This window comes from Bos javanicus, chromosome 19, assembly GCF_032452875.1.
Source record: "Bos javanicus breed banteng chromosome 19, ARS-OSU_banteng_1.0, whole genome shotgun sequence".
Taxonomy (NCBI): domain Eukaryota; kingdom Metazoa; phylum Chordata; class Mammalia; order Artiodactyla; family Bovidae; genus Bos; species Bos javanicus.
This window is the reverse complement of record NC_083886.1, coordinates 42,821,003-42,837,385: the sequence shown is the minus strand read 5'-3', so window position 1 is coordinate 42,837,385 and position 16,383 is coordinate 42,821,003. Positions and strand designations below refer to the sequence as shown.

Sequence of the window (16,383 nt, the reverse complement as noted above, 5' to 3'; positions counted from 1 at the left end):
GACCAGATGATGTCACATGACCAGAAATGCTGCTGGTGATGATTCCTGACCTTTTCATTTCTAGGAAAGATTCTTAAGTACTAGATCCGATTAAGGAAAAGATCAAACACTAATTTACAGAGGTCTCTCTATAAAACACTAAGAAAGCAACTTCCTCCATGGCAATTACCCTAAACTACAACAATAACATAAATAACAACCAGGAAAGTCCTGCTTATTGGTCCCAACATTGGGGGTCCAGGATATAAAACCCCAGAACAGGAGGAGTCCTCAGAATCTGAGAAACTCAGCTCTGAGCCGGAGTCCACCCTCCACCACAGACACAATGACCCACTCGTGCTGCTCCCTGTGCTGTCAGCCCACCTGCTGCAGGACCACTTGCTGTGAGTCCAGCTGCTGCAAGCCCTGCTGCCCCCCAACTTGCTGTCAAACCACCTGCTGCAGGACCACCTGCTGCAGACCTACTTGTGTGACCACCTGCTGCCAGCCCAGCTGTTGCAGCAAACCCTGCTGTCAGCCCACCTGCTGTGAGTCCATCTGCTGCCAGCCCTCCTGCCCTCCAACTTGCTATCAAGCTAGTGAAACCACTTGCTGTAGGACCACCTGCCGCAAGCCTACTTGTGTGACCACCTGCTGTCAGCCCACCTGCTGTGTGTCCAGCAGCTGTGGACAAACCTTCAGTGGGTCCAGCTGCGGCCAGCCTTGCTGTCAGCCAGCTTGCTGTGCACCTGTGTACTGCCGAAGAATCTGCTACCACCCCACGTGCTGCTGCCTGCCTGGGTGCCAAGACCAGAGCTGTGGATCCAGCTGCTGCCAGCCTTGCAGCCACCCTGTGTGCTGTCAGACCACCTGCTGTAGGACCACCTGCTGCCGCCCTAGCTGTGTGTCCAGCTGCTGTCAGCCTTCCTGTTGCTGATCACTTCACCAAAGATCCCGTCTCCTAGCAACACTTTATAGCAACTGAGTTGCTACTTGGGGACAAAAAATTACTTCTTAGACTTTGCTGACAACTGCTATGCTCTACCAGAATTTGTTACCCATCTGCCTCTTTAAAAGCTTATAAATCAGCTTGATAGAGTACGGAGGGTTTCCCCCAGTTGCCTTTCTCTGGTGTAGGAGGATCATGTGCCAGGCATCTTTGATAAGGAATTATGTCTTGGTTTTGACTCTGAAAATAGGACTGACCATGTTGTACTTCTAAGTAACATAGGAAAACAAATCCTCATAATGTTTCTACAGGTTTCTGCAGCTTATCATAATTAATATAATCCTATGTTTCTCTGTCAATATCCCCATGACTCTTGTACCCTGCATTTTCCTTTTATGATACCTTTGAATTGTCTTCCTAGATGCAGTAGTCTTGCCTGTGTGTTTCTCAATAAATTCTTTGCCATAATCTTCCTATATTGTGTTTGATTTTTACATGGCATTCCTGATATAGAGATTTAAGTACATACTACATACTATATGCATTATCCATTATGAGTATCATGTTAGCTCTCAAAATCAATTATTAGCTCATTAAGTAAATTGTGTAGTATGCTTTAGCTAATAATGAACACACTCTTCAAGGATAGAGTCTTCTGTTCCTGCTCACAGGTATTTCCCTTTACATCCCAAGGAAATAGATGCTTGAACCTCAGTGACTAAGCTGTAGTTGTTTTCTTTGTTTATGTACTATTGCTGGGCATGGACACACCATAAGATATGCCAAAGAAATTATGTTCAGACTATTTCTCCCTACTCTCTACCTCTTCTTGATAACCATCCCTCAGCAATTAGTAACTGTAAAAGAACGCCTGTCCCCACACAACACCTTATGTTAACTGACTTGCTACTGAGGACAAAAAAATAACTTCTTAGACTTTGCTGACAACTGGTATGCTCCACCAGAATTTGTTACAAATCTCTCTTAAAAAAAAAATTGTGAATCAGCCTGATGGAGTTCAAAGAGCTTCCCACTGGTCTACCTACATGAAGAATGCAAACTGATCAGATGATGAACACGACTGAGTGACTGAACTGAACTGAACTGATATTCCTTCAAAGAGATGTGACTTTCACAGTGTTAAAGCCTTCAACCCAGGATGGGAAGCACAGATTCCCAAGAACGTTACCTTGAGTTAAGCTGGGAGGATTCACTCCTACATCAATTTCTGAAACCATGTGTACTACCTCTGTGGATATATTTGGTACTACCTATATAGGAACCAGGTAATGGTCTTTGGATCAAGATATACACCACATCCAGAAGACACTATATCAAAACCATGTGTTGTCACCTCTAAGTTGGTTCTTTGCTCCACATTTGCAAGACCGTTCCAATTTTCCATGGGGCCAGTCATCTCTGTCATGTGATCTATGGTAGAGCAAGTAGCTCTCATGTTTGTGTAGCTGTTGTTGATCTTGTTCTTCAAAAAGTGGGTCTCTTGGTCCAAATTGATGCTATTCAGAATCCTATGACAGTAATACTCTAAGCCAACAGTACAGCTGATAGGGATGACAAATCCATGTTTAGAACATGCAATCCTAGAAAGAAGAACCTCTCTCTTTTCCTACTAGTCTGAGAGGATAACTTGCCTTTGTGCGGCATGGTTAATAAGTTATGATGCTACCCCATCGGTGCTCAACAACATTCTCTGCTTCTGACTAGCAGCACATACAGCAGGGGTAGCCATGGTGAGAGGGAGCCTATGCTATTGGGTTCACACAAATCCTCTATCACTGCCACCATGGATGCTTTGTTCATGCTATCTTGGGTAAATATTGATGCACCCAAAGACAGAGATGGGATGAGTTATTCCAAATTTGTAGTTGTCTAGTGCCTTCTCTCGGAGAAGGCGATGGCATCCCACTCCAGTACTCTTCCCTGGAAAATCCCATGGACAGAGGAGCCTGGTAGGCTGCAGTCCATGGGGGTCGCTAGGAGTCGGATACGACTGAGCGACTTCACTTTCACTTTTCACTTTCATGCATTGGAGAAGGAAATGGCAACCCACTCCAGTGTTCTTGCCTGGAGAATCCCAGGGATGGGGGAGCCTGGTGGGCTGCCATCTCTGGGGTTGCACAGAGTTGGACACGACTGAAGCGACTTAGCAGCAGCAGCAGTGCCTTCTCTATCATGAACACTCTGAAGATCATTGATGTGGGACACAAGTGGGAAACACTTTCTGTCCTCAAGCCATCTTTATGTAAATAATTATTCTCCAAATCTCCTTATGTTGCAGTCTTGCTTCTCCCAAGCTCAATCCAGTCAGGCCTTTCACCACTTGCAAACAGCCAACAAACATCATTGTGAGGCTACTTTTCCTCAAAATAAATATGTCATGCCCACGTGTACTGTTGATTGTTTACTGTAAATATTTTCTCTTTCCATTGCCTTTGAAGAGCAAAAGTGTTATCTGTGGTACTCAAAATTCTCCACCTGGCATAAAAACTTCTGTGGGGCTATGGACTGGTGAAACTTGAGGTATTGCATGTTTATATATTATGATCAATTGGATTTTTCAAGAATCAAATGCAATTATTATCTGTGTATTCTTTAGTCATTGAGGACAGTGCAAAACTCTACTGTTCTCCTTGGATGTGGTACAAGTTCTCATACCTTCCAATACCTTGACTTTGTTGCTGTTCAGTCTCTCTGCTGTATCCAATTCTTTGCAACCCCATGGACTGCAGCACATGAGGCTTCCCTGTCCTTCACCATATCCTGGAGCTTCCTCAAACTCATGTCCATTGAGCTGGTGATGCCATCCAACCATCTCATCCTCTGTCATCCCCTCTCACTCCTGCCTTCTATCTTTCCCAGCATCAGGGTATTTTCCAATGAGTCAGGTCTTTGCATCAGGTAGCAAAAATATTGGAGCTTCAGCTTCAGCATCAGTTGTTCCAATGAAAATTCAGGGTTAATTTTCTTTAGGATTGACTGGCTTTATCTCCTTGCAGTCCAAGGGATTCTCAACACCACAGTTTGAAAGCATCGATTCTTTGGCACTCAGCCTTCTTTATGGTCCAACTCTCACATTGATACATGACTATGGGAAAAACCATAGCTTTGACTATAGGGAACTTTGTGAGCAAGGTAATGTCTCTGGTTCTTAATATGCTATCTAGGTTGGTCATAGCTTTTCTTCCAAGGAGCAAGCATCTTTTAATTTTATGGCTGCAGTCACCATGTGCAGTGATTTTGGAGCCCAAGAAAATAAAATCAGTCACTGTTTTCATTGTTTCCCCATCTGTATGCCGTTAGTGGTGGGACTGGATGCAATGATCTTAGTTTTTTGAATGTTGAGTTTTAAGCCATATTTTCACTCTCTTCTTTCACCTTCATCAAGAAGCTCGTTAGTTCCTCTTTGCTTTCTGCCACAAGGGTGGTGTCATCTACATATCTGAGGTTATTGATATGTCTCCTGGTAATCTTGATTCCAGTTTGTGCTTCATCCAGCCTGGCATTTCACATGATGTACTCTGCATATAAGTTAAATAAACATGGTGACAATATACAGCCTTGACGCACTCCTTTACCAATTTTGAACCAGTCTGTTGTTCCATGTTCAATTCTAATTGTTGCTTCTTGACCTGCATACAGGTTGCTCAGGAGACAGATAAGGTGGTCTGGTATTCCTATCTGTTGAAGACTTGGAAGTTTATAATTAGCAAATTTGAAGCTAATTTGTGTTCAGTCAGGCAAAACCAATACAATATTGTAATTAGCCTCCAATTAAAATAAATAAATTTATATTTAAAAAAATGAATTCAGTAGTTACAGCAAAAAAAAAAAAAAAAAAAAAGTCAGGCATACAGGTGCTTCCCAGGGGGCGCTAGTGTTAAAGAATCCACCTGCCAATGCAGGAGACTTAAGAGACATAGGTTTCATCCCTGGATTGGGAAGATCCCCTGGAGGAGGCATGGCAACCCTCTCCAGTATTCTTGCCTGGAGAATCCTATTTACAGAGGAACCTGTTAGGCTATAGTCCATAAGTTTGCAAAGAGTTGGACATGACTGAAGCAACTTAGCATGCACCCATGCAGGCATACAGTGTTAAACAAAAGAGACAAAAGCTTAGATTATCATGGAACAAGTAAGGGAAAAACCAATTCTCTAGTGATGAATAGATTTGTTTTTCTGTGATATTCTTGAAAATATAACAATTGTGGTTTTTCAAAGGCATCTGCTTATAGACTGGTTGACCCATAACAGAAGGGGGAAAGAAAACACTTGTAGACTAATACATAAGTGGACATAATATGACAGAAAGTAGTGGAAAATTAACATAACATTGTAAATCAACTATAGTTAAGTAAAAATAAGTTAAAAATAACAAATGATAACATAATATATATGAAAAGTATGTTCTGTACATTCTCCCAATAAGACTAGTGAGTGGCGGAACAAGAATTTGAGTACTCTCCCATATGATTTTAATTCCTGTAACTAAGTGAGTGATAGTTCCTGTCATGTCCAACTCTTTGCGACCCCATGGACTGTAGCCTGTTAGGCTACTCTGTCCATGGAATTCTCCAGGCAAGAATACTAAGAGCTGTGGTCTTTCCTTCCTTTATAGAGATTTTATGGTTGAAGGTAAAATCAGAAGTAAATAAAAGCACAGTCTAAGAGTGAGTTTAGTAAAGAAAGTGCGTGCATGCATGTTAAGTCGCTTCAGTCGTGTCTGACTCTTTGCGATCCCATGTACTGTAGCCTGGCAGATGCCTCTGTTCATGGGATTCTCCAGGCAGGAATACTGGAGTGGGTTTTTATGCCTTTTTCAAGGGAATTTTCCCTCCCCAGGGATCTCTTATGTCTCCTGCATTGGCAGGCAGGTTCTTTATCACTAGAGCCACCTGGGAAGTCCAGTACAGAAAGAAGATATTGTAAATTAGAAACATCTTAAAAAGGCACAGACACAATCATATGAATGATAACATATGTTCATGCATTTCAACGGTATTTCATTCCACTAAACCATAATCCAGTACATTTAGAATATTTAGAGAAAATATTTAGACTTAATCTTAACACTATAGATCTAGTTGGAAAGGTCAGTGACTGGGGCCTCAGGGAAAAATGAACATCTGCAGTCAGTAGGGAAATGCTGAGCCTTGTCCAAAAGGCACCCTGGGAGGTGGGAAAGTACATGCCAGGGGTTAATGTGAAACAAATGTGATTTTTCAGTGTGCATATCTTCTGCTGGGGAGAGTACTGCTCAGTAACTGCGCAGTAATGCCATTCTGACTGTCTAACAAGTGATCCCAATGAACAAAAGATTCAGGAGACCAGGCTGGGAGGGGGAGTGGGGACGGATGTTAACATAATCACTCTTGATAGGAGATGTCTGAAAAAGGAATGGGCTATTATGGAGGCAAGATATCTCAAGTAAACAAATAGTTGGCAGTAGGAATATTGTGTCTTTGATTTGCAGCTTCTGTGAGTTAATTCTAGCAAGAGACTATAAGGGTTTCTTCCATTACTGAGTCTCCGTGAAGTCTCTACATTCTCCGTCTTATTCAAACGCTGTAACTGACATTGATTGCTGGCGTTGCTGTCCTTCTCTGAAATCCACAAGCACTCAAAGGCATAACATTAAAATATTACATGGTGCCATGAAATTATGACATTCATTCACCTGGGCAAAATGTAGCTCTCTCCCCAAGTGCTTTCAAGTTGATTGCTATTATTTTGACAAATACACAGGGTCCAAAATTATTCTTGTAGACTCAGACATCTGTTCTTATTTACATACAAAGGTTGAACTCCTCTCCTGAGGCATAACAATTTATCTATCCCATTATCAATATGCAAATTTATTGATCACAATTATAATAACCAGACCACCTGATCTGCCTCTTGAGAAATTTGTATGCAGGTCAGGAAGCAACAGTTAGAACTGGACATGGAACAACAGACTGGTTCCAAATAGGAAAAGGAGTTCGTCAAGGCTGTATATTGTCACCCTGCTTATTTAACTTATATGCAGAGTACATCATGAGAAACGCTGGATGGAAAAAACACAAGCTGGAATCAAGATTGCCGGGAGAAATATCAATAACCTCAGATATGCAGATGACACCACCCTTATGGCAGAAAATGAAGAGGAACTCAAAAGCCTCTTGATGAAAGTGAAAGTGGAGAGTGAAAAAGTTGGCTTCAAGCTCAACATTCAGAAAATGAAGATCATGGCATCCGGTCCCACCACTTCATGGGAAATAGATGGGGAAACAGTGGAAACAGTGTCAGACTTTATTTTTCTGGGCTCCAAAATCACTACAGATGGTGACTGCAGCCATGAAATTAAAAGACGCTTACTCCTTGGAAGGAAAGTTATGACCAACCTAGATAGCATATTCAAAAGCAGAGACATTACTTTGCCAACAAAGGTCTGTCTAGTCAAGGCTATGGTTTTTCCTGTGGTCATGTATGGATGTGAGAATTGGACTGTGAAGAAGGCTGAGCACCGAAGAATTGATGCTTTTGAACTGTGGTGTTGGAGAAGACTCTTGAGAGTCCCTTGGACTGCAAGGAGATCCAACCAGTCCATTCTGAAGGAGATCAGCCCTGGGCTTTCTTTGGAAGGAATGATGCTAAAGCTGAAACTCCAGTACGAAGAGCTGACTCATTGGAAAAGACCCTGATGCTGGGAGGGATTGGGGGCAGGAGGAGAAGGGGATGACAGAGGATGAGATGGCTGGATGGCATCACTGACTCGATGGACGTGAGTCTGAGTGAACTCTGGGAGTTGGTGATGGACAGGGAGGCCTGGCGTGCTGCGATTCATGGGGTTGCAAAGAGTCGGATATGACTGAGCGACTGATCTGATCTGATGTGATGCATGCAAAATTAAAAAGAAAACCCATCTATTGATAAACTATTAGAAATAATGAGGAAGTTTGGTTATAATATCAACATACAAGAACTAATTGCTATTTTATATGTCAGAAACAGGACTTTCCCAGTAGCTCAGATGGTAAAGAATCTGCCTGCAATGTAGGAGACCTGGGATCGATCCCTGGGTCAGGAAGATCCCCTGGAGAAGAAGATGGCAATCCACCCCAGTGTTTGTGCCTGGAGAATTTCATGGACAGAAGACCTTGGTAGGTTACAGTCTATGGGGTCACAAAGAGTGAGACACACATACCCTTACATATGAAAATACACATACACATATTTATGAAAACACACATACACACATTTCACACATATGTATGAAAACACACATATGCACACACGTGTCAGAAACACTAAAAATTAGAATTTTAAATTGTACCCTAAAATAGCATAAATTATGAAACACCTAGAAATAAACCTAATAAAAATGGGGAAAACCTCTACAGAGATCAGTATAAATACTTTTACCAAGCAATTCTACTTGTAGATATTTATCCAATAGAAATGTTTATACACATGTACCAAAGAACCTGTTCTAAAACATTTAAAGCAGCATGATTTTATTAGCCCCAGACTGCAAACAGTCCACACATACATCAGTAGTAAACAAATGAAAGGTGTCATATTCATTCAGTGGAAGATGATACAGTAAGGAGAATAAATGAACTTCAGATAATTACATGGATCAGTGTCACAATCCTAATATAAAGAACAAGTGGCCAACTATATAGTATCTCATTTATATAAAGTTTAGAAAAATCGTAAACTTGCCTACGTTTGGGAATGAGAGAGAGAATTTGAAGATAGCAAATTCTATTTCTTAAGCTGGTAAGAGTGACAGGAGTGTGTTCACTTGGAGGTAATCTACCAAGTTGGTCATTTTCTCATGTGAAATAGAAATAATAAATGTGGAGCATTGTATGAGCTCAGAATGAACAATTCACAGTATATGCATATGTGTATAAATGCTCACATCCTGAATGTTGCATAATAACACAAAGCACAATATGAAATGAACAGTGGCACAAGATTTATTTAGAAATTCAGGTAAGATTCCCTGCTTCTGGGAGACACTAGAAGTGATTATAAAAAGAAGAAAGCAGGACATAAGAATCATGAGTACATTGAAAAGAAACATGATTACGAAGATTATTATGAAGATAGTAGCAGAAACTGAAGAAAGTCATGAGTATGTGTCTTCATAAGTTACATGTAGAGAGAAGATGAAGATCCTGATTTCTGAGTCAAAGTAGAGACCCACGCTCCATATCAAGGATGCAGGAATGTGGAACATGACTCATATACACAGGAAGAAGAGAATCAAGGGGAAGTCCTCCACACTCTATCAAGCTGATTCTCAACCTTTTAAACAGGGAGATTAATAACAAAAATTTGGTGATAGGACATTGGCTTTAGCAACTTTTGGAAGTAAAACTTGTTCTGGAATGCCAAATCAGGTGATGAGAAGATTGGTTTGAGAGACAGTGATTCTTTAGCAAAGTGATCAGCAGCAGGAAGGCTGGCAGCAGCTGGACACACAGCTGGGGTGGCAGGAGGTGGTCCTACAACAGGTGGTCTGACAGGAGACAGGGCGGCAGCAAGGCTGGCAGCAGCTGGGTCCACAGCTCTGATCTTGGCACCCAGGCAGGCAGCAATAGGTGGGGTGGTAGCAGGTTCTATGTCAGTACACGGGTGCACAGGAAGCTGGCTGGCAGCAAGGCTGACAGCAGTTAGACCCACCACAGTTTTGTCCACAGCTGCTGGATCCACAGCAGGCGGGCTGACAGCCAGTGGTCACACAGGTAGGTTTGCAGCAAGTGATTTGCCAGCAAGTTGAGGGGCAGCAGGCCTGGCAGCAGCTGGACCCACAAGAGCTGGATCCACTACAGGTGGGCTGGAAGCATGTGGTCCTACAGCAGGTGATCCTACCGCAGGTAGGCTGGCAGCAAGGGGAGCAGCAGGAGTGAGTCATGGTGTCAGGGTGGTGTGTGGGTTCCTACACAGAGGTGAGTTCTCAGATTCTGATCACTTCTTCAATTCCAGTACTTTTATACACTGGGCTCTCAATATGTGAACCAATAAACAGGATTTTCCTTACTGTTCTTTACATTGTTTTCACAGTCACTGACGGAATTTTAGAGGCGGAAGTTGTTCCCTAAGGGTTATGAATCTTTGGTAAACAAGGATTGAATCTGTTTCCCGATTGAGAATTCATAGAAACATTTTTCAGGTAGAAGAAAGGCGATCACATCACCAACATCATTCCTGCTTCAGTCATAATATGATCATGTGATACAGTTTTCACTGGCCTGAGGAGGGTCACAGCAGTTGTCTCTCCCTAGCTTTAGTCCTTCTGCTATATGGAAATTGGCAAGTTCCCTTGTGGTGAGGGGCTGATGCTGATGTTTTCACAGTGACAAATTGAATCCATGCCCGAGTCCAAATCTGTTTACCCACAAAAGCCTGGTTCAGGACCACTACTGGCATTCCTCTGTAGCAACCTACCCTCACTCACTGCCTTCTATCCCACTTCTATTAATGGCTCTTGGTAAGATGCTGTTTGGCATAATCTCTTTCATATGGCAAAGCAGAACCAAAGCAGGTGAAGAGAAGAAGCTGGGATTGAGAAAGCTTCAGTCAATTTACTTCTGGGTGACCAATAGTCCTAATTGGGCCAGGAGTGTGGAGTTGCCCTGGACGTGGGTCATTCAGTGACCTGCTGAATAACTGGGGCAATTCCAGGCAAACCAGGAAGAGCTGGTGACTTGGTTTCTATCCTTGTGTATCAGTGGAGTCGATGACCTCATCTTACTGATAACATGTTTATCGTTGTAATCTTTCTTTTCCTTATTCTATTTCTTTCTTCCTTCTCTTCTTTCAATCTTTCCTCCTTTCTTCCTCTATCTCTTTTACTTCCTTTCTTTATTTTAATGATAGAATTGAATTAGTTAATTCCTAATTTATCTTTAGGTTTTAAACTGTTTAAGGTAAAAAGTGAATGGTAAATGCAAATAATTAATTCCCAGCTTTATATATTATTATGCAATGAACAAACCCATGTCAATATTACCAGGTTAAGAAATAGAAATTTAAAGTGGTGCTTTCCAATTATACCCTCTTCACTAATCCCCAAATGTTGCTAAATAATCTATTGATGACTTACAATCCTGTAGGTCAGTTTTAACTTTTTTTTAAACCTTTATGTAATAAAAGACTATAGAATTGACTTCCCTTTACATTATGACTGTGAGATTCAACAAAGTTATTATTTGTAGTTTATCTATTGTCATTGCTGTATAATCTTGGATTGTGTGTGAATATGACACAATTTATTTGTTGATGGTCCTCCTGATATACATTTTTTTTTTAAGTTTAGTATTGAAAAGAGTCCTTCTATAAATGTTTTTGTACCAGTTGTTTGGTAAACACATTTCTTTGGATGTAAACCTAGGAGTAGATGGCTCATATAATTGCTTGGTCAAATGTTTATCCTATTCTTGCCCATCTTTCGTTTGATTTATTCCTAGATATTCTAATTTTTATGCTAATTTTATTTTACAATTGAATTTTTTCAACTGCTTCTGACATATAAAAATGTATTCATATATGTTGATGTTGTAACTAAACTCTCTTATTATTTTTAATATCTAGCAATAGATTTTTTGGGAAATTTTACTTGCATAATCATATCATCTACAGATGATGATAGCTTTATCCATTTCATAGCAACCTTTAAAAATTTTTTTTAATTAATTTATTTTTTATTGAAGGATAATTGCTTTACAGATTTTTGCTGTTTTCTGTCAAACCTCAAAATGAATCAGCCATAGGTATACATATATCCCCTCCCTTCTGAACCTCTCTCCCATCTCCCTTCCCATCCCACCCCTCTAGGTTGATCCAGAGCTCCTGTTTGAGTTTCCTGACCCATACAGCAAATTCCCATTGGCTATCTATTTTACATATGGTAATATAAGTTTCTTTGTTACTCTTTCCATACATCTCACCCTCTCCTCCTCTCTCCCCATGTCCATAAGTCTATTCTCTATGTCTGTTTCTCCACTATTGCCCTGTAAATAAATTCTTCAGTACCATTTTTCTAGATTCTGTATATATGCTTTAGAATATGGTATTTACCTTTCTCTTTCTGACTTACTTCACTCTGTGTTTTCACTTCACTCTGTAGATTCTAGGTTCATCCACCTCATTAGAACTGACTCAAATGCATTCCTTTTTCTGGCTGATATTCCTTTGTGTATATGTACCACAACTTCTTTATCCATTCATCTGTTGATGGACATCTAGGTTGCTTCCATGTTCTAGCTATAGTAAATAGCATAGCAGCCATTTTAAAATTAAAGAATAGTTGGTTTACATATTGTGTTAGTTTCAGGTGTACAGTAAAGTGATTCAGTTATATGTATATATATATATATATATATATATATATATATTTCAGATTATTTTCCCTTGTAGGTTATTAAAAGATATTGACCACTGTATCCTGTGTTATGCAGTAAATCCTTATTACTTATCTATTTTATTCAATATATATGTGGTAGTGTGTACCTGTTAATCCTATACTTCTAATTTGTTCCTCTCCCCTTATCTTTCTCCCTTGGTAACTGTGAGTTTCTTTCTATGTCTGTGAGTCTCTGTTTTCTATATAGATTCATTTATATTGCTTTTTTGATTCCACATATAAGTATTGCAGTCCATGGGGTCACAGCCAGGCATGACTGAGTGACTGAACAACATAAGTGATATCATATGATATTTATCTTTGTTCCTCTGACTTAATTCACTTAGTATGACATTACCTAGGTCCATTCACATTGCTACAAATGGCAATATTTCATTCATTTTTATGGTTGAGTAATATTCCTTTGGTGTGTATACACACACACACACACACACACTCCCCATATCTTCTTTAACCATTCATCTATTGATGGATACCTAGGTTGCTTCCATGTGTTAGCTATTTAAATAGTGTCATGAGCCAACTCATTAGAAAAGACTCTGATGCTGGAAAAGAATGGAGGCAGGAGAAGAAGGGTACAACAGAGGACAAGATGGTTGGATGGCATCACCGACTCAATAGAGATGAGTTTGAGCAAGATCTGGGAGATGGTGAAGGACAGGGAAGCCTGGCATGCTGTCATTCATGGGGTCACAAAGAGTTGGACATGACTGAGCGACTGAACAATGATGAATGATGAGGTTAGCAGCCTTTTTATCTTTAAAAAATTAATTTCTTTACTTTAATTGCAGGTTAATTACTTTACAAGATTGTAGGGGTTTTTGCCATACATTGACATGAATTAGCCATGGGTGTACATGTATCCTCCATCCTGAACCCCTCTCCCACCTCCCTCCCCATCCCATCCCTCTGGGTTGTCCCAGTGCACCAACTTTGAGTGCCCTGTTTCATGCATCGAACTTGTACTGGTGATCTGTTTCATCATATATGGTAATATACATGTTTCAATGCTATTCTTTCAAATCATCCCACCCTCGCCTTCTCCCACAGAGTCTAAAAGTCTGTTCTTTATATCTGTTTCTCTTTTGCTGTCTTGAATATAGGGCCATTGTTATCATCTTTCTAAATTCCATATATATGCATTAATATACTGTATTTTTTCCTTTCTGACTTACTTTTTCATCCAACTCATTAGAACTGATTCAAATGTATTCTTTTTAATAGTGAGGTAATATTCCATTGTTTATATATACCACAGCTTTCTTATCCATTCATCTGCCAATGGACATCTAGCTTGCTTCCATGTCCTAGCTATTGTAAACAGTGCTGTGATGAACAGTGGGGTACATGTGTCTCTTTCAATTCTGGTTTCCTTGGTGTGTATGTCCAGCAGTGGGATTGCTAGGTTGTATAGCAGTTCTATTTTCAGTTTTTTAAGCAATCTCCACACTGTTCTCCATAGTGGCTGTACTAGTTTGCATTCCCACCATACCCTCTCCAGCATTTATTGTTTGTAGACTTTTTGATAGCAGCCATTCTGACTGGCGTGAGATGGTACTTCATGGTGGTTTTGCATTTCTCTGATAATGAGTGATGTTGAGCATCTTTTCATGTGTTTGTTAGCCATCAATGTCTTCTTTGGAGAAATGTCTGTTTAGTTCTTTGGCCCATTTTTTGATTGGATTGTTTATTGTTTATCTGGTATTATTGTTTATTGATTATCTGGTATTGAGCTGCATGAGCTGCTTGTATATTTTTGAGATTAGTTCTTTGTCAGTTGCTTTGTTTGCTATTATTTTCTCCCATTCTGAAAGTTGTCTTTTCACCTTGCTTATAGTTTCCTTGTTTGTGCAAAAGCTTTTAAATTTAATTAGGTCCCATTTGTTTATTTTTGCTTTTATTTCCATTACTCTAGGATGTGCGTCATAGAGGATCCTGCTGTGATTTATGTCAGAGAGTGTTTTGCCTATGTTTTCCTCGAGAAGTTTTATAGTTTCTGGTCTTACATGTATATGTTTAATCCATTTTGAGTTTATTTTTGTGTATGGTGTTAGAAAGTGTTCTAGTTTCATTCTTTTATAGGTGGTTGACCAGTTTTCCCAGCACCACTTGTTAAAGAGATCGTCTTTTCTCCATTGTATATTCTTGCCTCCTTTGTCAAAGATAAGGTGTCCATAGGTGCGTGGATTTATCTCTGGGCTTTCTATTTTGTTCCATTGCTCTATATTTCTGTCTTTGTGTCAGTACTGTACTGTGTTGATGACTGTAGCTTTGTAGTATAGTCTAAAGTCAGCAGCCTTTTTATCTTATAAAATTTTTTCTTATCCTAGTCCGCTGGTACAGTTGAGCAGAATGGTGAAGAAGATATCTTTGTGTATTCTCTTTAGAAGGGACAACTCTCAATATTTCGTAATTCAACAGGAAGCTTTCTGGTTTTTTTGGTAGGTTGTTTCCATCAGAGTAACTAGAGTTTTCCTATTCCTTGCTAAGGTATTCTATATTGGAAATGTGTTGAAATTTCTAAAATGCTTTTTCTTTACTTGTTGAGATACCCTTATGATTATTCTCCTGTAGTTTTTCAATTAGTGTTATTTTCAAACATCAATTAACGTTCAAATGCTAAACCAACCTTGTAACTATGAAAACAATTCAATGTTTTCATCTGATCAATAGTCATGCAAATGTGAAAACCCAGACAACTTTGTGAGACAAATCTATTCCACTGAGTTTTACATTTGCATTTTGAAAAAGATTGGAGACTGTGTTATCAACTAAAAATATAATTTGAAAAATCTACAAATTATAAATATTGGAGAAGGTGTGGGGAAGAGGGAACCCTTTTGTACTATTAATAGAATGTAAATTGATACAGCCACCATGGAGAACAGTATGAGATTTCCTAAAAAATTAAAATATACCTGCCGTATGACCTAGTAATTCTGCTACTGAGCATATACCCTGAGAAAATGATAATTCAAAAAGATGCATGCATTCCAGTGTTTATTGTGGCATTATTTACAATAGCCAGGACATGGAAGCAAACTAAATGTCTATCAACAGATGAATGAATAAAGAAGATGTGGTACATATATACAATAGACTATTACTCAGGCATAAAAAGAATGAAATTGGTCATTTTCAGAGATATGGATGGACCTAGAGTCTTCATAGAGAGTGAAGTTGAGTCAGAAAAAGAAAAAGAAATATTGTATATTAATGTGTATGCACGGACGTGCACGCACGCACACACACACACACACACACAACCTAGAAATACAGTAGAGATGACCTTTTTGCAGGGCAGGAATAGAGACACAGACAGAGAACAGACATGTGGACACTGGGAGGGAAGAGGGGGCGGGGTGAATTGAGAGACTGGGATTGACATATGTAAAGTGCCGTGTGTAGTAAAAGATTGGATAGTGAGAGCCAGTTATATAGTGCAGGGAGCTCAGCTCAGTGCTCTGTGGTGACCTAGAATGTGTGGGATGGGGGTGGGGAGGAATGGAGGTCCAAGAGAGAGGGAGTATATGTATACACATAGCTGATTCACTTCTTTGTAAAGCAGAGACTAACATGATGTTGTAAAGTAACTATTCCTCAATAAATAAGTAAAATATACTTAGATTTCTATGACTTGGAATGCAACTAGCTCTTAAATATTATTGCAGAAATGAGCCAAAAGGAAGTTTACGCTAACATAACAGAAATATCACAATTTGAGGGCTACACATTGCAAAGTAAATATAACATCTTTCAAAGAAAAGTGTGAAGAGGCAGCATTAAACAAGGAGGATATAAGACTTGCCATGCAGATTGAACAACACTGTGGTCATTCAAATGGAAATAATCAAAGCAAAGATTACGATTAAAAAGTCCTATGTTGGTAAGAAAAGTTCAAGGCTTTGGACTTCCCTAGTGAGCCAGGGGTAAAGAATCTGCCTGCCAATGTAGGGCATATAGGTTTGATCCCTGGCCAAGGAAGATGCCACATGCTGCAGAGCAGCTAAGCCTGAGA

General features: G+C 39.8%; 1 protein-coding gene and 1 pseudogene across 1 annotated transcript; one reads left to right on the top strand and one right to left on the bottom strand.

Moving 5' to 3' along the window:
* Positions 1-209: 209 nt before the first annotated feature.
* LOC133232403 (keratin-associated protein 9-2-like) lies at positions 210-916 on the top strand. Its single transcript, XM_061391761.1, has one exon. The coding sequence runs from the start codon at positions 326-328 to the stop codon at positions 914-916; it is 591 nt and encodes a 196-aa protein (XP_061247745.1). The 5' UTR covers positions 210-325.
* Positions 917-9,386: 8,470 nt separating this feature from the next.
* Positions 9,387-9,854, bottom strand: LOC133232401 (keratin-associated protein 9-2-like; annotated as a pseudogene).
* Positions 9,855-16,383: the final 6,529 nt, after the last annotated feature.

What these genes read in the sequence shown, in the direction of transcription:
- LOC133232403 (XM_061391761.1), top strand. Translation starts at nt 326, where the DNA reads ATGACCCACTCGTGCTGCTCCCTGTGCTGTCAGCCCACCTGCTGCAGG.